Source organism: Ostrinia nubilalis, chromosome 29 (assembly GCF_963855985.1).
Source record: "Ostrinia nubilalis chromosome 29, ilOstNubi1.1, whole genome shotgun sequence".
NCBI classification, from domain to species: domain Eukaryota; kingdom Metazoa; phylum Arthropoda; class Insecta; order Lepidoptera; family Crambidae; genus Ostrinia; species Ostrinia nubilalis.
The window spans coordinates 2397549-2418842 of record NC_087116.1 but is presented as its reverse complement, the minus strand read 5'-3'; the positions used below and the strand labels follow the sequence as shown (position 1 = coordinate 2418842).

The 21294-nt window shown below is 38.3% G+C and overlaps 1 protein-coding gene across 1 annotated transcript in view; it reads right to left on the bottom strand.

Annotated features, from left to right (window-relative positions):
- Positions 1 to 3238: 3238 nt before the first annotated feature.
- Positions 3239 to 21294, bottom strand: part of LOC135085703 (lachesin) — a 26499-nt gene continuing 8443 nt past the window's right edge. Inside the window, exons 3-10 of the mRNA XM_063980517.1 lie at positions 20591 to 20713; positions 19770 to 19926; positions 17383 to 17482; positions 16452 to 16608; positions 15213 to 15319; positions 14215 to 14354; positions 12770 to 12896; positions 3239 to 5573 (exon numbers count right to left, since the gene is read on the bottom strand). Coding sequence (XP_063836587.1) covers positions 5552 to 5573; positions 12770 to 12896; positions 14215 to 14354; positions 15213 to 15319; positions 16452 to 16608; positions 17383 to 17482; positions 19770 to 19926; positions 20591 to 20713 — 933 coding nt within the window. The 3' untranslated portion in view covers positions 3239 to 5551. The remainder of the gene's footprint in view (positions 5574 to 12769; positions 12897 to 14214; positions 14355 to 15212; positions 15320 to 16451; positions 16609 to 17382; positions 17483 to 19769; positions 19927 to 20590; positions 20714 to 21294) is intronic.

The window sequence follows — 21294 nt, the reverse complement described above, 5'->3', positions numbered from 1 at the left end:
TGGAAAACCTTGGAGGAGGCCTTTGTCCAGCAGTGGACGTCATTTGGGTGAAACGGTATACAAGATATGGCTACCGAGGGCAACGTCAGGTTTTTAGTGGGTAGGCCCTGCCCTTCTGGCAGGGAGAACCCCACATAACCCACTAACTGCCCCCGCGGCTGGTGGGTATACAAATCAATGTATTTTCCTGACGAAAAAAAAAAAAAAAAAAAAAAAAATGTCCCAAAAAGTAGTGTCAAGCTGAAGCCCAGACATAAAACATCACTAGGGCTACCCAAATCACCGCGACTTTTGAAAACTATTAAAAACGCGGAACATACGTGGGGGTGATTCGGATAGCCCTACTGTTCTATCCTCTGGGCTTCAGCTTGACACTACTTTTTGGGACATCCTGTATGTAAAGCTCATTTCTTTCACTCATATAAGAGTGAGAGAGAGGGATAGATCTGAAACATATTGCTCTATAATATACTTATAATAGTTACTGTATAATATCAGTATACATAATAATAGAAGTTTCCCACTTAAACCAGTGACCAAATTATATTTTTTAATGTAAAATGTTCACGTGTAAGTTGTAAAAATTATACTTAAATAAAGAATAAATATTTTGTAACTGATTTTTGTCGTTTTTACATTAGTCCAGAATATTATAGTACCCTTGATGTTAACGAATAAAGGTCATAGCAGACTTATCATCTCGAAAGTGATCAACACTGTATCGCCATTCACGCGCAGTCAACCGTGATGCGAGGCGTTTACGTTACGGTGCGGATAAGTGTGCGTTGCAGTTTGGAGTTTCATACAAAGAATACTGACCGCCTCGAGTTGATACGGTTACGATCCCTTTCCAGCTTCATAAGTGTGCTACGTCCTTAAAAGATATTCGTTCACGTAAAAAATAAAGACAAAAATATTTTTAGTCATTTATTTATAAAAAACAAAACTGCACATACTAAGGGACTTGCAACTAAAAAGTTTGTGAATTTCATACATTACATACAAAAATATACATAATCATTATACAGCTACACAAATCGAAATTAATACAAAAAACTTACAAAGTCATACAAAATGGATGGATTTATACAGTCTAAACAATTTTACATTACAACCGAGTTTTTTTGGAGATCCGACGTTGAAATAAAATACATATTTTGGAATGTGAATAAACAAAAATCAATATTGAATATTGTAACGGAATGGGATGGGAATATACACTAAAATACATTAAAACATTTCATTATGTTAATAAAGCTTATTAATCTACAATTGCAAATATATGACACACAACCCATATTGTGATATAATAAAGGTCATAGCAGACTTATCAACTCGGAAAGGGATCAACACCGTATCGCCTTTCGCGAGCTGTCAACCGCGAGGCGAGGCGTATACGTAACAGTACGGTGCGGATAAGTGTACGTTGCAGTATGGAGTTTCATACAAAGAATACTGACCGTCTCGAGTTGATACGGTTACGATCCTTTTCCGGGTTGATAAATGTGCTACGTCCTTAAAGCGACTCGCTCTTTTTTCGGCAAGGATGTAGACAGTGACGTTCGCCATCGATTCGCCGAAAATCTATAGCGTGATATGCTATCGAATTTACAAATCGAGCTTTGTCGCGTTTTAAATAAGTTTATTACAATCCTGTCAACATTTTAAACAAATATTCTGAAATCAAGGTGTATATTTGTCTCTTTCACACAACTAGTTTGGTGGCTAGAATGAAAGAGACAAATATAACGTTCATTTGGCATCTGTCCGACTCAAAATGGGTCAAAGTTAAGATTTTTGTTAAAAAATTGACAATTAATGTAATAATATTTTATCACTGGAGTTTTTTAGGCCTACTTAAGACAATAATGTTACACTATTCTAATAGTACTTTAGTCAGAGATGATATCAATTTCCCTTGAGATTCCGTAAAAATGTGGTACAGCAGCGTCAATAGTTCGTGACACCCAAATTGGCCAAAAAGTTAACAACACAACCTTATTCCAATGAGGGCTATCGTTTTAGCGCTCACCAGTTAGCGCCACTGTAGAGTAAGGTCCTGTCACTTGCTAGTAGCGAAGACAGTGGCACCAACTGAAGAGCGCTAAAGTGGTAGGAGGACTATCGCATTTGCTCTCATCAAGACGGCGCCACTGTAGAGTAAGGTCCTGTCAATCGCCAGGGGTGCCAACTGTTAAGTATAAAAACGATAGCCCTCATTGTAACAAAGACGCGTTGCGAACTTTTTGGCTACTTTGGGTGTCACGAACTATTTGACTCAAACTGTACAGTTAAAATAGTGTAACATTATTATACACGGTACATAAAGCGTGTTATACATCAATATAGTAATACAAAATAAAGCTATCGGTTATAGGTACACACTGAAGCTGTTACACTCTTAAGAAATGCAATAAAATTAGTTTCTCGTACGCTTATACTTTAGCTGTCATTTACTCTCTCTTTTACTCATACTAGATTCTAGTATGTGTGAAAGAGACAGATATAGGCAGCATTGAATGATTTCAATAGGTTGTCGGACACCTGTAGTTTAGCTGCTATTGTTACGACAATTTTAACATATTATCTACTTCTCTCTCTTACTCATGCTAGGATTCTAGTATATGTGAAAGACACAGTTTTTAATGGTACATAATTGCAAGCAATTTAAACATTATTTACGACTCTCTTGCTCATAGCAGACTTATCAACTCGGAAAGGGATAAACACCGTATCGCCTTTCGCGCGCTGTCAACCGCGAGGCGAGGCGTTTACGTTACGGTGCGGATAAGTATGCGTTGCAAAGAAGTTTCATACAAAGAATACTGACCGCCTCGAGTTGATACGGTTACGATCCCTTTCCGGGTTGATAAATGTGCGACGTCCTTTACTCGTATTATGTTTCAGCGTGTGTGAAAGAAATTAATATTGATGTTATTGTTAGTAATTACCAAAACCTTTGTGTCAAGTATATTTTTTATCCGTCATCTTTATTATTATAATTTTGTTTATTAGCTGCATAAATATTAATACAGAAAATGTTGACTTTTAAAGGTTAAAAATCTACAGGCATACGAGAAACTAATGCATGCTTTCACCAACAATCCCTAATTTTTAAGTGACCCCTATGAAAACGAAATTCCTGATAAGTTTTACCATAGGGGTCACTTAAAATTTAGGGATTGATGGTGAAAACGGGCATAAGCGTCTATGAGATTTATAATTAAAAATGCGTATAAAAATAAATACTACTAATTCTATTATCAGATCTTATTTCATACCTATTGCCGTTGTTGTAATAAGACTTCAATTACAAATTACTGGGCTCATCTTTAGAGATTCATTCGTTCAAAATATCGTTAAAATCACTTGTTTATTTCATTAATTTTTAATCTTATTTAATTTAAGTAGAATCCAAAATAAGGGCAATAATTTAGCAACCACCGGATTATAAAAATGGCTGGTAGAAAAACTTCTTGAGTAAAAATTGTCTTTCAATCAAAACTTTAACTTTCACCATAGGTTGTCTGGAAGAGATCGCTTCATAGCGATAAGACCGCCTAATTGTACCTTGTGTGTTCCTTTTCTTCTTTTATGTTATTTGTTTGGTGTGCCATAAAGTGTATTTATTATTATTATTTAATAGGGTAGCTGTACCACTTTTCACACAGTCAAATGATATACTTTTTTAGATCAAAACGCGCCTCTTTCAAATATTATGGTAATGTATTACGTCACTGGTTCGTGAACTCAATTCACTGTTAATTGATTTCAAATTGACCAAAAATTGCGAATTTTACAGTCACTTGAAAAGTATTAAGTAGACCATTGTAGTGAGCCAACTCGTAAGACAAGCTTATTTAGCTTAACACGAGGGGCTAACGGGACTCTTAGTAACTAATTTGTGCAATAAAAATTGCTAATAATCTTTTTTTTATAAATGAAGAAAAAAAAAAACTTTATTTTCATTGTTAAGTGTTTTTTAAAGCAATTGTGTCTTAGAATTATTATTGGTTATTGGTATCAACTACCGAAAATGCATATTTTTATAAACACGTCTTCTTAAAACTACTCTTTAACAAACATTATTTAAGTTGACAATATAATTATTAAAGGTACATCCACATTTCTACGTACCGCAGTACTTATACAAATATTCAGTAGAAAAATGCAAAATACATTATTCAGTCGTTTTGTGTATTTTAATTGTGTACGTTTATTGCAGAGTAGGTTCATGTCACCTATTTGCGTCCAAGCGACGGATCATTCTTTAAATACAACGTAAAATACGTAAAAAGCATTTGTTTTTGTTAATGCGGCGGTATTTTCAAGTTTTTAAAGAAATAGGGCGGTGGACGTAAACAGGTGACATGACCCTTTATCTTAAAAATTAAAAGAAAACATAGTCAAAATATAATTTAAATAAAATTACATTAAATTGCTGCCTTTACGAATCGTAAAATCTAGTATCAAAATCTTAAGTAGAAAAAGGATTATTTTCACTGGCAACACTTATATCTTTTTTATTGTTTAAAATTTGTACTTTTCGACCTTACACTTTATAATTACGGCAGTCTAATACAAAAGCTAAGTTCTTAAGTTTAATTTAATAAATTACATTGAGATTTATACCATGTACAGTTCAACATCATCATCATTTCAGCCACAGGACGTCCACTGCTGAACATAGGCCTCCCCCAATGACTTCTACATCCCACGGTTGGTAGCGGCCTGCATCCAGCGCCTTCCTGCTACCTTTATCAGGTCGTCGGTCCACCTTGTGGGTGGACGTCCCACGCTGCGTTTTACGGTACGCGGCCTCCATTCCAGAACCTTGCTGCCCCATCGCCCATGCACAGTTAGCAACAGATGAAACGAATCGACGAATTTCGTCAATGAATACTGAACTATTAGTCTTTGAGATAAGATTAATGTTAATGGAAGGATTTTTTTTAGTGGTGACATGTTCTATTCTTTATTATTTACTTCGTTATTCCCACAGCTGCCACTCTGGTGTAGCCAGGATCTTAAGTAGTAAGATGATTTATTTCGCGACCACAATGTATAGTAGTCTAATGTACCTTTGCTTTGTCACCTGTCATCCGCTTTGCACTGAAGGGAAGTCGAACCTTAACTCCGAACTCCTCGTATATTCTTCTGATTAATTTCGTTGCGGGTCCAACGACAGTTTAACTTTCCCCCGGGACAAACTTGACCTTCATTGGTTGTGTTATTGGCGGTCAAGTTGTAGATCCTGGTTACACAGGAGTTGCAGCGGTGGGAACGAGAGGTGGGAATAGTCCGTATTATACATGGTGTAAATATCAATATAATCAAATTCCTAAACCTTGAAATATTACGACAAATTACTTAAGTTTTATCTTACAAAAGCAGACATTTTTATCTTTTTGAACTTTTCAAAAACTACCATCTGCGATGGTGTTACCAGTTAAAAATAAGTGTAGTGGTAGAAAACAGTACAGATATGGTGGAGATATGTGTCGTTTTAGAACTACCTGAGTAGTTTGGGTCGCGACGGAGACCCGCGTAGTTAATGTCTGGTATTGAAGATTCTGGAAGAAAAAATACAATTCATTAGTAAAAATAGGCAAAAAAGTGTGCCAAAATAACTTTCAGTCATTTTTTTTTACAATAAAAGAGGATTGAACAGCTTTACAATACTAGTAATATGGGAATATGATAGACCACTCTCTCCAGGCTAAATCCTCCATTTGCCTCTGGTAAATTAAAGAGGGTCGTGCTCCTTCAGTGGAGACTAAATGACCTGAGATGGTGTCATATCAGCCGTCATTATTGACTACAAACAATGTAATCAATTAATTAGGAAAAAAATATATTTTTTTATTTGCAAAGTATGACATTAGGTACATCTACCCTAAATATTTAAAATGACTAATTTTATCAAAAAATTGTAAACGAAATAGCCAAGTCATTTTTCATGCGATGGCATAAAATACGATCGAAAGCAAATAAAAAAAAAAAACAAATTCGGAAGTACAACGTAACTTCAACGTATTTCATAATCATAATGCTTTAAAAACATTAAAAATTATTTATTTTCTGGGTTTCTGAAGCTCTAACCTGCATTTTACCTGATGGAAAGTGTTGAAAGGGTCTTCGCCTAGTTTTTGAAGAACGGGGTATCATTCCTTTCCATGAATTCGGTAACTTATTAAACAGTTACCCACCCATCTAAATAGTGGCCTCTCGCAGAGTTGCAAACAAAGTCGCAAAGTTGGAGTTTTTCTCCATACTCCGCTCTCCACCATTGAGCTACCAAACCTATAGCACTACACAATGAAATAATCAGAGGAAGAAGAATTCACGTCATACCTTTAAAGGTTTTTTACAAATAGGCTACGAAGTACCTAGAACTACTCTGTGAAATTATCCATACCTTCTCGCTAAATGAACTGTGTATAGCCCCAATAGAGCTACGATGGTGGCAGACGATGGAGCGATTGAAGCAGCGTCACCATAGTTAGCACGTCTAGCTTGACAGTTTGAAGAAACCATTCATTTCAAGTGTAAGGCCCTTTTCACACGTCCCGGTTGCCGGCTAACCGGCGCCGGGTATCCGGTGGTGAAGTGTATGGGCATGGTACGTAGCTTTCACATGTTCCGGCGTAATTAATCCGGCATGCCCATACACTTCACGACCGGGTACCCGGCGCTGGTTAGCCGGCAACCGGGACGTGTGAAAAGGGCCTTAGTGCCTTTTCACACGTTCCGGTTGCTGGCTATCCGGCGCCGGGTACCCGGTGGTGAAGTGTATGGGCATGGTACGGAGCTTTCACATGTTCCGGCGTAAATTAATCCGGCAGGCGGTCGCCGGGTGCGCGCCGGATCCACCACTGTACGTCCGGTCGCCGGGCACCGGTTAGCCGGCGGCCGAACTGACAGTGGTGTATGGAACACGCAACTAGCTTTCACACGCGCCGCACAGTGATCAATAATCAGAATTTAGGATGACAAAAATATTTTAATCTGAAATTACAATTATCTAATAATGTTATTGAAAATATCATTAAGTAAATAAATATTTCTTTATTAAAATAATGTATTTGAGACTACAATCTTAAAAAACCGGCCAAGTGCGAGTCGGACTCGCGCACCGAGGGTTCCGTACAAACCTGTAGGTAGGTATATAACTTTGATTTTGTTACAGCTTAAAGGCACTATGGACCTGATTATTTGATATTAATTTCAATTAAATACCTCTACGCGTTCATGAGGAAAGTAGTAGTAACTTTAAAATTCTCATTTTATCACTTTGGAAGAATCTCTCGCGCAAACTCTTCAGTTTAGAAAAAAATGATATTAGAAACCTCAATATCATTTTTGAAGACCTATCCAGAGATACCCCACACGTATGGGTTTGATGAAAAAAATATTTTTGAGTTTCAGTTCTAAGTATGGGGACCCCCCTGATGCCCTTAGTTCAATATATTAAAGACTAGTTAATTCCGATTGGGTAAAAAGTGCTAATGCCTATTTTGTCGAATACGAAATATCATTTTGTAGACTGCCTCGTGACTTAACAGTAAATTCAGGAGATGATGATGAAATTTTATGAAGTGCTGAGGCAGCCCTACGTTTTCCGACTGAATGAAGTTTCATCTTGGCTGCTAAGCACAACTATTCTTCACTTCTGGATGATACTTCGTCCTTTAATCTACTACGCTTAGTTCTGTCACCAAAATCGATGAAAGCCTTTTTCGGGCGTCCTCTACCTACAGACCCCGAAGTTGAAGGCTGTTCAATAATGATCTCCAGATGTTATTATGCATTTACACAACTAATTCTCATATTTTTTTTCTAATTGAGAGATATCTTTGCCGATTTTAATCAATTTCTGGAAGCTGAGAAACAAAAGCTATTTTTTGAATTTCGTAGCTCATTTCGCTGTTGTGTTATCAAATCTGATACTCTAATGACCTCATAGACATAGTTTAATAATATATCTTTAGATTGCTTAGTTGCAGGTTTAATTGGAGGAAGTTTTTTGAGGTTTTTAAATAAATCTGAATTTCTAACTGTACTTTCGTTTCCTGCAAAAATGAAAAGTTTGTTCAGGCAGGGGTAGTTTGGGGTAAATTTTTTTATTGAGTACCATAATACAGACTTCCAGCTATCTACCAGTACCAAAGGACATTGTCAGAAACCGCCTAAAAAACCGCCCAAAAACATTAACCCATCATAATTATTTTCTAATTTTTTTAATACATTAAGCACCCTTTCATTCTAATGGACACTTAAGCATTGAAAAATTAAATAAATAAGTATTTTAACGTTTATTCTATAATACTATTACAACTTCCGGACGTTTTGGTGCGTGGCATGGTCTAAAACCTATCAAGTTCCATAATTTTTGCCGATAAAATCTGTACGAGGCATTACCGTACTTTATTGCTGGGAGTCCATGTATAGTGATGTTCCTGCGGCCATCATAGAAAATAAAATATCGTTTTTTAAAATAAAATAAATCGATTAAACTGCTTTGTAGACTTTGAAGAAGATTTGCGTTAAAAGCTAAAAAGATATTGACACTATTACAAGAAGCTATCTAAAGTGTAAAACTGGTCGAAGGTCGAAAATAAAATAAAAATAATTAGGACCATAAACTGATATTCATGGTATCATAACTGTAAAAGTGTCAGAATCCGATGTTGAATCCAATGCCAGTTGAAGTGAGAGAAACATATATCAACCTAGTATAGTTGCCAGTCTCTCATAATCTATGCCAATGAGGGTTATCGCGATTGAAAAATCCGCGAAATGGCAATACGTAGACGTGAGGTCCAAATGCTGCATGATTGGTTATTTTTGACATGACATTGACAGATATGTCAAAATCCACCAATCATGCAGCATTTGGACCTCGCGTCTACGTATTGCCATCTCGCGGATTTTTCAATCGCGAAAACCCTCATTCATAGCACATGTATAATAATAGACCAAATGAACTTTTATAGATTGTGAAAGAGAAGATAAAGATTTTATTATTTTATTAAAATCTTGCCACGAGGTAGTTTTTCAGTAGAAACCAGGATTGGATATCCGCTACAGGCAAGTATCAGAACATTTTATAAATATTTTTAATCGATTATATCCTTGTGAATCGTTTTAATAAATTGTCATTTTACTTTTTCAATTAAAACTTTTTCAATCCCTAGTCTTGTCAAACTGTCATAATGTCAACAAATTATAAATGTCACGTCAGTTGACTCAATTTCAGTCTTCTGTGCGTTTATTGTATTTTTATTTCAATGAAATAGTGCTAAAGGGTTAGTACTAAAAGTGAAAGCCTTTTTTCAGAAAGAAAACCAATGTGGTGCCCTTATTATTCATACTGTTTGAAAGTTACAAGTCAGTGATACAGAGTTGCCGCCATTATAACTCCGTGGTGATACCATACCAAAGAAGAAGTTTTCCTTAACACTTGTGTTATTTTTATATGTGATCAAATAAAAAGGATTAATTCTACTTACGTTAAGCTGAAGAGTTTGTTTAGTGTCAAAGACTGTCACACAGTGTAACTTAAATTGGCATATTATGATAATGAACATAAAAACTTAAATAAATATTTATGTTAATATTTTTTCTATTTATTTATTTTCCCAAAGCTTCACAGTGACAGCTGAAACAGCAATACTGTTGTAAAACTAAACTTAGAACAAACTGTTACAAATATTTTACAAATTAAAATAAAACCGCATGTTGCTTTACTTGCTCGTATAGGTAATAAATGTAATTAAAGGCTAGATTATTAATGTTACTTTGTTACCCTCAATAGTGAGGAGATCTTACAAAATGGTAACCCTGATTTTCATTTAATTTTTCATTCAAGTGCTCTTTCTTCGCATAGGCTTCTGTGATTTGGCCAAGGGCCACACACATTGCGATAACATTATGCGACATTGATTTGACAGCAGCGGAGTGAAGTCTTGCGACTATGCAAAATGATACCCTGTAATCGTAGCGCATATAGACATAGACGGGGCGGGGCACATAGCTCGTAGAGCTGATGGCCGCTGGGGCAGGAAAGTTCTTGAGTGGCGACCACGAGCCGAAAGACGTAGCGTGGGCAGGCCTCCCACTAGGTGGACCAACGATCTGGTGAAGGTCGCGGGAGGTGCCTGTATGCGAGCGGTGCAGGATCGGTCTTCGTGGAAATCCTTGGGGGAGGCCTTTGTCCAGCAGTGGACGTCTTTTCGGCTGAAACGAACGAACGAACGATACGTATTACCACTATTTACCAGACATTACTATTTATTGTATACTCGCCGGATTACACGTAGAAGCACGCGCGTTACAGCTTCGGCCTTGCATTATTATAAGATCTTGTTCCGCCATTTTTCGAACTTCCTCCGTGAGGATATCCCCGCCGAATTCTATGATAAACCTATCAAAAGTCATATTCTGCAATGTCAAAATTAATTTGCCGAAATTCGCCGAGCCAGCTATGTCAAATAATATTATAAGGTGTCAAACAGGATACGTTCAGAAATTAATATTACGATTTTAAAGATAAGACAAGACAACTTTTTATTGACGAAGTTGCTGGGACAGCTAGAAACTATTTTTTTCCGGCACTTTAAGAAAATAATAAATGAATGAAAATGACAAATCTTCGAACGTGTATAATACCGTGCCAAAGTAAATAATTTTGGCACCTTAATAACTATTGCCGTTTTTGTTGTAAAGATCATGCAGCGCTACTTGCGGATATTGTTGGAAAGAAAACTATGTAGGCTCTCTAGATCAGAAGCCGCTTTAACGAACACGAAGTGCTCATACAATGCGGCGTATTTTCTTCCAGTCTTTAGTCAGGACTTTAGTCGAATTAAAACCCCGGTTGAACGTGATATAGCCGCACTAGAATACGGTGCTTTTTTGCATAATCGCAAGACTTCGTTCCGGTGTCGAACGAATGTTATCACGATGTATGTGGCCCAGGGGTTACTGTAGCCGCTAAGGTTTGAAACTTCTTGCTTAAAATATTGTAGTCTTTGGCATAGACTACGACGGTAGTCATGGAGATAGGAGTTTGTTATCTCGTGTCAGATGTAAATGGTGAAAAGAAAACCCATGATTCGTGTTATTTTTATGCAATATGTAGGTATTTTATAAAAGTGGAACCCCGAGTGATTTCCAAAACCCATTCTATTATTATATACGATTCGGATTCGATATCTATAATACAATAGGAGTTTATTTCATGTGTCAGATGACAAGGGTGGAAACAACCTACGATTCATGTTGTTTATTTACGTGCAATATGTGGGCATATTATAAAAGTGTAATGCCGAGTTGTATTTCTAAAACTTGTTCTATTATTTTATACTATTTGGCTGCGACTCGGCGTGACGACAATACAAAACATTTTTCGCGAATCGGTGTTCATACATTCACACAATACATTAGACGCCATGTTGTCATAAACGACATATTATAAAATCGCTGTGATTTAATATTCTTAATCATTAATTTTATGGCAAGTGTCCATCAGGAATCATTGTTCTTACACACAGAATCGTATTATTTCGCTTTCGGGTAGTAATATGTCAAAATTGTTGGTTCTTAGGCGAACAATGTATGGAGAACGAACATTGTCCTTTCCATGTTCTAATATGTTCCTTGTAAGATACAGGCTTTAAAATAAAATAAAATACCTAAAATTTTAAGCTAAGTTTTGAATATTTTTTCTAAATTACTATAACAATTAACAGTTACTAAGTGTTATAGAAAATGAAGTATATACCTTCATTAATGTGCACCATATTTCATAATACGCAACAATGCACTGTATAAGTCAAACCAAACAGATAACTGTGCGCGAAAACAGGAAGTAAATAGAACTAATCAGTACAAATTAGCGAGAGTACTGCATTTACTAGCTGGTATCTCAGTAATGACTTACCTTTAACCGTTCATATTCAACAAGAATATGAGGTAAGTACCCCCAATCACATCGCGATGATTTGTTTTAACTACCCTCACAATGTCAAATTTGAATATTATCCACCTAATATCTCATTATTGATCACCGTGCGCCGGCCGGTCAGTCGTCCAGGTACAGTCTGCGAGAGTTACAGTTTCTCATTTTTGTATCCTGACGTTGCAAAGAGTTCTTCAAACGGTTATGTAATTCATCAACAGTAGTTGTACCTACTTGAAAAACCTGTCTTCATGTCCTCGTAGATCTGGGTATAATGTATAGAATGCACCTAATGCTTCTCTTTTCATATTAATTGTATGAACCCAATAATTTCTTGATATTTCTTTCCGGCGCAGATATTTTCGTCTTCGATATTTTTTTTTTTTTTTTTTTTATGCATAACAAGGCAGGTATTTGATCACAATCGCACCTGATGTTAAGTGGGATGCAGTCTAGGATATAAAAGCCACATTGCAATTATTTGTTCACGGTCCATCTTTGAAAGTACGAAATGAACGAGACTGTACTCTTGTCGTCATCAACCGGGGCGTGTGAAAGCTCATTTGACGCCGGGTAGCCGGCACCGGATAGCCGGCAACCGGAACGTGTGAAAAGGCACTAAAGCTATAAGTGCAACAAGACGTTCTCTTTCTTGCGTGTGTATTCCTCACCTTGAAACTTAGAAAAACGGTCACCCATCCAAATAGTGGCTTCTCATAAAGGCGCTTAGCTTTTGGAATCACTGAATCGCACCTTCCACCAATAGGCTACGAAGTACCTAGAACTACTCTGTGAAATTATCCATACCTTCTTGCTAAATGAACTGTGTATAGCCCCAATAGAGCTACGATGGTGGCAGACGATGGAGCGATTGAAGCTGCGTCACCATAGTTAGCCCGACCACAGGCGGGCGGGCAAACAGGTATGATCGTTTCTAGCGAAAACAAAAACAAACAAAATAGTACATGCCATGCTTGCATGCGCGGCTTACTGATCTTAGGTATTTCTTAGTTAGGTCTTAGTTGACGCAAACAATTGTATAAAAAGGATGAAAAACGTTTAAAAAACTGTAACCCGACTTCAGAAAAAATTTCGTTCGGCCAGATAAGCGTTCGTTCACCTTAAAATGTAGCTTGTCACAATAACGAATCGATTGACAATATTAATCAAAATCTAATGAATAGTTTGGGTGCTACAAAAGAACATAGGTAAATACAAACATACATAGACTGCTAAAATCATAACACTACTTTAGTTTCTCTATAGTTATAGTCTGGTCTGCGAGCACGTAGAATTTTGTCCAATAACCCCAAGCTACCCTCACTCGCACACTCACTGCGGACGCCCGTTGCACAGTCGCGACAGCAATATAATTACGCGCGAGTGATAAGGATGGGTAGCTTGGGGTCATTGGACGAAATTCTACGTGCCCGCAGACCAGGCTTTAGCTAAAAAGTATTTTATTACTGACAAAAACTAGTAAAAATAAATTGGCTGTGAAAAGTAGCGAGTATTTTTTGCGAGATTTTTTTTGATTTGATTTGAATTTCGGGCCAAACCGCGGTCAATAAATATGCTTGTTTTTTATATTTTTTGTGATAAACACTAAGATCAGTAAAATACATAGCTTATAAAAAATACAAAAAATAACGTAGAAAAACGGTGGTAAATAAAATACAATAAAAATCAGTTGGAGGTAAAGAGTTTACAACAATTATTTTTTTTAGATTTTTAAGTTAACTATAGAATTCTACCACCAGTTTTCTTGAGTCATATCATATCAATATCAATAAAAAAACTTAAGTACTAAAAATAATCACATCGAAATTTTTGAAAATACTGCAGACATATTTTTCTAATACATTAAAACGTTTTAATTGGCTTAAAAGCTAAGCGCCAAAAAATGCTTAAATCTTTAACATTCCAAAGAAAAAACTTCAACATTAAAAAATAAATTGCAAGCATTAAAAACATTTTTCTCAAAAAACATTCATAACAATTTAATTATAAATTCCAAATTCGTTAAACAGATTTCATTAAAAAAATGATCATAATTAAAAAAGGAAGGAACAAAATTGCAGTATAAACTGAAAAAGAAAAACCGTTTTTTTTCAAACGAACAAAAATTTAAAATCAGAACCTAATTTAAAAATTTAAAGAGTTCTCACCAAAGAGTTCCACTTTTAATTTTTTCTAACGAACAAAAATTTAAAATGAGAACCTATTTAAAAACAAAAAAAAGTAAAACTCACCAAATAACTCCACTTTCCCTTCGTCAGATCCCAACTTGTTTTGAGCCTTGCACGTGAACACGCCATACTGTCTCTTCTCTATGGTGATGACGCGAATTGTGGTATCTGTGAACTCATCGGCCGTTGCGAAGTGGGAGATTCTGGAGAAAGAAAAATTGTTCATGGAAATTATTTTATTGACATGGTTTTTATAAGCTTTCAAAACATAAAGTCCGGTCACTGAGCAGATAGAATTTCGTCCAATGACCCCAAGCTACCGATCCTTATCGCTCGCGCGTAATTATATTGCTGTCGCGACTGTGCGACGGGCGCCCGCAGTGAGTGTGCGAGCGCGACAGCAATATAATTACGCGCGAGCGATAAGGATGGGTATCTTGGGGTCATCTTATCTGCTAGGCGGCCGGACTTAATCAATCCCATTTTGTATAACTATTCTGAGTTGTGAAACTTCTGCCAACATCACTCAAAATCTAAAGTTGCAAATCGAAAAAATAAACCTCGACTTTTAGGGACTTTAAAGGACGAATCACACTTATCAACCTGGAAAGGGAACGTAAACGTATCGACTCGAGGCGGTCAGTATTCTTTGTATCAATAGAACGGACAGAGAGCCAGCCATCCATGAGAGCAGTCACTTGAAGTTTTATAATGAAACTCTTATGCCTGGTTTTACCATCAATCCCATATTTTAAGTGACCCCTATGGTAACATATAACACGAATTTTGTTTTCATAGGGGTCACTTAAAAATTAGGGATTGAAGGTGAAAACGGGCATTAAGGTCATGAGAGTAATAAGTGACTCACACTTATCAACCCGGGGAAGGATCAACACCGTATCGCCTTATCAAGGCGAGGCGTTTACGTTACGGTCCTATCCGGTGTCCGAACTGTTCATAAGAATACTGACCGCCTCGAGTTGATACGGTTACGATCCCTTTTCAGGTTGATAAGTGTGCTTCGTCCTTTATTGATGAATGGTGTCAATTTTGTAACGTACCTGTAGTGTTGATTGTTGGACAACTGTACTTCATCTTTCAGCCAAATAATGGCCGGGGGAGGATAGGCCTCCACGTGGCATTCTAAGTCCATATCGTATTGGAGAGCCTGGGAAACATTACATAGAAATAAATTTAAAAAAGAAAATAAAACTAAAGTAAGTACAAGCAGGTTTATAGCTCTAGCGCTTAACTTAACAATATTATTGGCAGGTAGTTGCTAATTGCTCATAAGATAGGCCCCCTTAATTAATATTTATTGTCCGTGGTGCATAATCTTTTCTTAAAGGTTTTAAACCTTTGTTTGTCACCTGTCATCCGCTTTGCAATGGAGGGAAGTCGAACCTTAATTACGAACTCCTGTGTTCTTCTGATTAATTTCGTTGCGGGTCCAATGACAGTTTAACTTTCCCCCGGGACAAACTTGACCTTCATTGGTTGGGTTTTTGTGGCGGTCAAGCTGTAGATCCTGGCTACACAGGAGTTGCAGTGGTGGGAACGAGAGGTGGGAATAGTCCCGTAGCGCTTTGACATTTATGACGTGACAGAGTATATCAATCAGATGGAGATCTGAAGATCTGACGTTTGACCTTACAAAACCCTCCCAAGTCACTCCTATACCTCAGGCACAGAATGAGTTAAGCGCTAGATCATATAACTAGCGGCCGCCCGCGACTTCGTTCGCGTGAACCCTGTTTTACCCCCTTGGCCCTAAGGGTTGAATTTTGCAAAATCCCGTTTTAGTAAGCACCTACGTTCTAAAAGGAATCCCCATGCAAAATTTGAGACTCCTGGCACTTGTAGTTTTTGAGATATCGTGCTGAGTGTGTCAGTCAGTGACATTTCGCTTTTATATACTAACTAAAGCCCGGTCCGTGAGCACGTAGAATTTTGTCCAATGACCCCTAGCTACCCATCCTTATCGCTCGCGCGTAATTATATTGCTGTCGCGACTGTGCGACGGGCGCCCGCAGTGAGTGTGCGAGCGCGACAGCAACATGATTACGCGCGAGCGATAAGGATGGGTAGCTAGGGGTCATTGGACAAAATTCTACGTGCTCACGGACCAGACTATACCAGCCGCCCGCGACTTCGTACGCGTAGATCCTGTTTTACCCCTTTAGGAGTTTCGTAAAATCCGTTCTTAGTGAGCACCCACGTGCTAATTTCGTGATGAGTGAGTCAGTCAATCAGTGACCTTTCGCTTTTATAGATATAGATAGATTTTAATGAAATCTCACCTGTCCCAACCGTGGGCGTGGGACGGTAACCACGGGCGCGAACTCGATCTCCAAGTTGATGTTCCTTCGGGCTCCTTTCCCAACGCCATTCTCGGCTACGCAGTAGTATGTACCGCGGTCTTCCTTATGCACCGCCGGGATTTTGATCACGTTGCCTCTGTAAGAAAAAGTCTGTTATTTCCTGCTTATAGGCTTTTAGAAAGCGCTTTTACACGTCCTAGTATAGTTAGTTTAAGCCTATTACTGTTTCGGGTCAATGAAGAGAAAACTATTAATGCTTCTCTAAAGCCCTTAGACACTATTTAATATCCAAATGTTTTTATTCAATTAATGAATACCTAACAATAGACCATAAAAAATATTATAGCAACCAACTACTTTAGTCAATAAGTTATCAACCTTAATCCTACTTAGATTGTAGTTATTTTATAAGTTGTTTAATAATAATATTACTTATTATAGTTAATTAATATTAATAATACTACCATTAATGTTTAAATAGCCACCTATTCTATTGCGATACCACTCAGGTAACTAAGTTTTTAAGCTCCTGTATATTATGTAATTTACACCATTACAAATTGTCACTTAGTAAGCAATAAATATTTTGAATTTGAATTTGAATTTTGAATATTATAAATGCGAAAGTTTGGATGTCTGGATGTTTGTTACTCTTTCACGCAAAAACTACTGAACAGATTTTGTTGAAACTTTACAGTATTATTGTTTGTAACCCAGATTAACATATTATTATAGGCTATAGTTTATGCCGATCTGTGACACTAAATTTAATGCGGGTGAAGCCGCGGGCAAAAGCTAGTGTTTTAATAGTTTAGTAAACTTTAGTTTCAATTCTGAACCAAGAATTTTGTTTACCATAGCTTCTCTAACCTTTAACACTCTATAGGTGTTAAGTAAGAATCTAACAGACCTGTAGATGGATCCACCGGTGGGCAAGATGGCGTTGTTCTCCCTACGCCAAGTGATCTTCGGCGGCGGGAAACCACCGGCGTAGCACTCCATCTGAGCACCTGTGGGCAAACACACAGTCACAAAAACATATTATTAGAGAAACAAAAGTGAATGCAGATTATTATCATCTACACTATTAATATTATAAAGAGGAAAGATTTGATTGTTTGTTTGTATTGAATAGGCTCCGAAACTTATAGACCGATTTGAAAAATTCTTACAAGATTAGAATCCTAAAATTTTGTTTCCCGCTGTCCCTATTGACAAGGTGAACAAATTGGACAATGGAAACGAAATGTAATGTTTCTTGTACTAACTTAAACGTCTACTTCAATTAAAGCCCTTTTTTTTATAATTGATACCCATATTAATGGGTTGAGAAAGAAAAAGTAATCCGCAATCTTGGAGCGGCGACCACATTGATGGCTAGATGATGGGTGGCCGCCTGACCTGGAATTCCACCTCCGCAGTGATTCGGCTCAGATCGTTATCAGGACCTGGCACTAAGATAAATCTGCAAACGGCAAGGACCCAAAGACGTAAGTATACTCACTCTCTCCCTCGCTAGCGACAATAGACCTGGTAGAGTTGTCAGAGATGATGGGTGGCCGCCTGACCTGGAGTTCCACCTCAGCAGTGATCCGGTTCATGAGGGAGATCAGGACTTGCGCCACGATTGCGCTATTTTGTAATGTCTCCATTTCAATCGCGTTTCAGTTCTAGTTAAACTTCAGTTACGCTCCGTTTTCATTCCAGCTGATGTGCAATTCGGTATCGCGGTAAAGTTCACGCGCAAACACGAAACAAGGATTTAAGCACTTTCCATTAAAAGTCCGATCACCTTATTTTTTCAAATGTTCGTGAAGCGTTTGACTTGCGTTTGAGATAAAGTAGCTTTCTGTCAGCTTTTACACAAAAACACAGTTGCGTTCCGTTTACGTAACAACTTCGTTTGAACTATGTGTCAAAATGACACCGCGATACGAATATGCAAACAGCTGACTATCGTTCGTCGTCCAGTCGCGTTGCAGTTGAAAATATTTAGCGTAATCGGGGCGCTAAGATAAAACTGCAAACGGCAAGGACCAAAAGACGTAAGTATACTCACTCTCTCCCTCGCTAGCGACAATAGACCTGGTAGAGTTGTCAGAGATGATGGGTGGCCGCCTGACCTGGAGTTCCACCTCAGCAGTGATCCGGTTCATGAGGGAGATCAAGACTTGCGCCCCGACTGCGATTGCGCTATTTTATAATGTCTCCATTTCATTCGCGTTTCAGCTCTAGTCAAACATCAGTTACACTCCGTTTTCATTCCAGCTGATGTGCAATTCGGTATCGCGGTAAAGTTCACGCGCAAAGACGAAACAAGGATTTTAGCACTTTCCATTAAAAGTCCGAACACCTTATTTTTTCACTAAAACACAGCAAATCGATGGAAGTAGCCAGAACCATACTGGCTACTTAAATGGCTCTCCTGTAAAATCTATTTTTTTTTCACTTACGCCAGTATACGTAGGAACCATCGATATGTTCGTGAAGCGTTTGACTTGCGTTTGACATAAAGTAGCTTTCTGTCAGCTTTTGCACAAAAATGCAGTTGCGTTCCGTTTACGTTACAGCCACGTTTGAACTAGCTGTCAAAGCGACACCGCGATACGAATTTGTGCGAACAGCTGACTATCGTTCGTAGTCCAGTCGCGTTGCAGTTGAAAATATTTAGCGTAATCGGGGCGCTAAGATAAAACTGCAAACGGCAAGGACCAAAAGACGTAAGTATACTCACTCTCTCCCTCGCTAGCGACAATAGACCTGGGAGAGTTGTCCGAGATGATGGGTGGCCGCCTGACCTGGAGCTCCACTTCAGCAGTGATCCGGTTCATGAGGGAGATCAGGACTTGCGCCCCGATTGCGCTATTTTGTATTGTCTCCATTTCATTCGCGTTTCAACTCTAGTTACACTTCAGTTACGCTCCGTATTCATTCCAGCTGATGTGCAATTCGGTATCGCGGTAAAGTTCACGCGCAAAGACGAAACAAGGATTTTAGCACTTTCCATTAAAAATCCGAACACCTTATTTTATCAAATGTTCGTGAAGCGTTTGACTAGTGAAAAAGTAGCTTTCTGTCAGCTTTTACACAAAGACTCAGTTGCATTCCGATTACATTACAGCTTCGTCTGAACTAGCTGTCAAAGCGACACCGCGGATACGAATTTGTGCGAACAGCTAACTATCGTTCGTCGTCCAGTAGCGTTGTAGTTGAAAATATTTAGCGTAATCGGGGCGCTGCACTGGCTCTAAGATAAATCTGCAAATGGCAAGGACCCAAAGACGCAAGTATACTCACTCTCTCCCTCGCTAGCGACAATAGACCTGGTAGAGTTGTCAGAGATGATGGGTGGCCGCCTGACCTGGAGTTCCACCTCAGCAGTGATACGGTTCATGAGGGAGATGAGGACTTGGCACTGATACCAGCCCGCGTCGTTCTCTTGGATGTCCTTGATCTGTGGATGTAATATTGTAGCTGTAAGCATCATCATCATTCATCATCAGTAGGTTTAGGAATTAGGATACGCGCCGCGATAAACTTTTATCGCATCATTCTATCGATTTTACGCGATCCGTCCGTTACATTATGAAAAAATATTGGACACGTATATTTTTACTTGTCAATCAAACAACTAATTACGAAGTTGCGTTGAAGTTCCGCGTGACGCCACAAAATGCCACTTTTAAGCACGCCTTGACGCCACGGGTCTCTTCTTTTGAACTTTGGCGCGCTTTATCTCTTTCAATTTTCATTAGTTTGAAAAAGTGAAAAATACGTGTCGGTTATTTTTTGATAAGTTAACCGACAGACTAATTCAAACTCTTGTTTTTTTACCCGGATTTGGCCTACACTTTCCACATTAGCCCGACAGGTTGGGGAGACAGTTCACTTATAGCAATAACAGTCGTTAATAGTTTCTTTGTAGCTGAGGATTTCAGAAATTGACATTTTAATTTTCTTTTGAGCTTCCTTCTCTTGGGGAATGTGGTTGCATTTGAGTAGTTAATTCAATTATTTTTGTTTGATCATCCACCAATGAGTCACTCTGCATTTAGCTAAGCTGAAGAGGTTAACAGGAATATTAGTAAAATAAATCTAACTTTTGCAACAAAACATACCGATAGAGTATAGGTGGCGGTAGCATCGTCGAATCTCAGGGAGAATCTGGAATCCCTGATGATAAGACCGGCGTTGCTTGACAGAGGTATCGACTCTGTTGTCTTGAGGCGGTCGTATTTTACCTGAGAACAAGAAAATTAGTATAAATATTATTTCGTTCCCCCCTACTCCTCCTGCGGGTGTCGTAAGAGGCGACTTAGGGACTACACGTTAAACAGAGAACGGGCAGCAGCGCTCTCTGTAAAACATCAATCTTTTAAACTGCGCTCTCCAACCCGCCTGCCAAGCGTGGGGATTATGGCAAAACCCTCCACTATAGTGGAGGAGGCTCATAGTCCAGCAGGGGACTGTAAAGGGCTGTTGATGATTGTTCGTTCGGGGGAGGCCTATGTTCAGCAGTGGACGTCCTGTGGCTGAAATGATGATGATGAAATGTTAGTCAAAGTAGAAGTGTGGTTCCGGTAGAGTAGAATGGGAGCCTCAAAAACCTACTCTAGAATCTTAAGATGTGTCTAAACACATTTGAGTTTAACTTTCCCCCGGGACAAACTTGACCTTCACTGGTTGGATTTTTATTGGCGGTCAAGCTGTAGATCCTGGCTACACAGGAGTTGCAGCGGTGGGAACGAGAGGTGGGAATAGCCCCGTTTATACACACCCTTTATAATATAGGAGACCTACTAGAATTTATTATCAATTATCA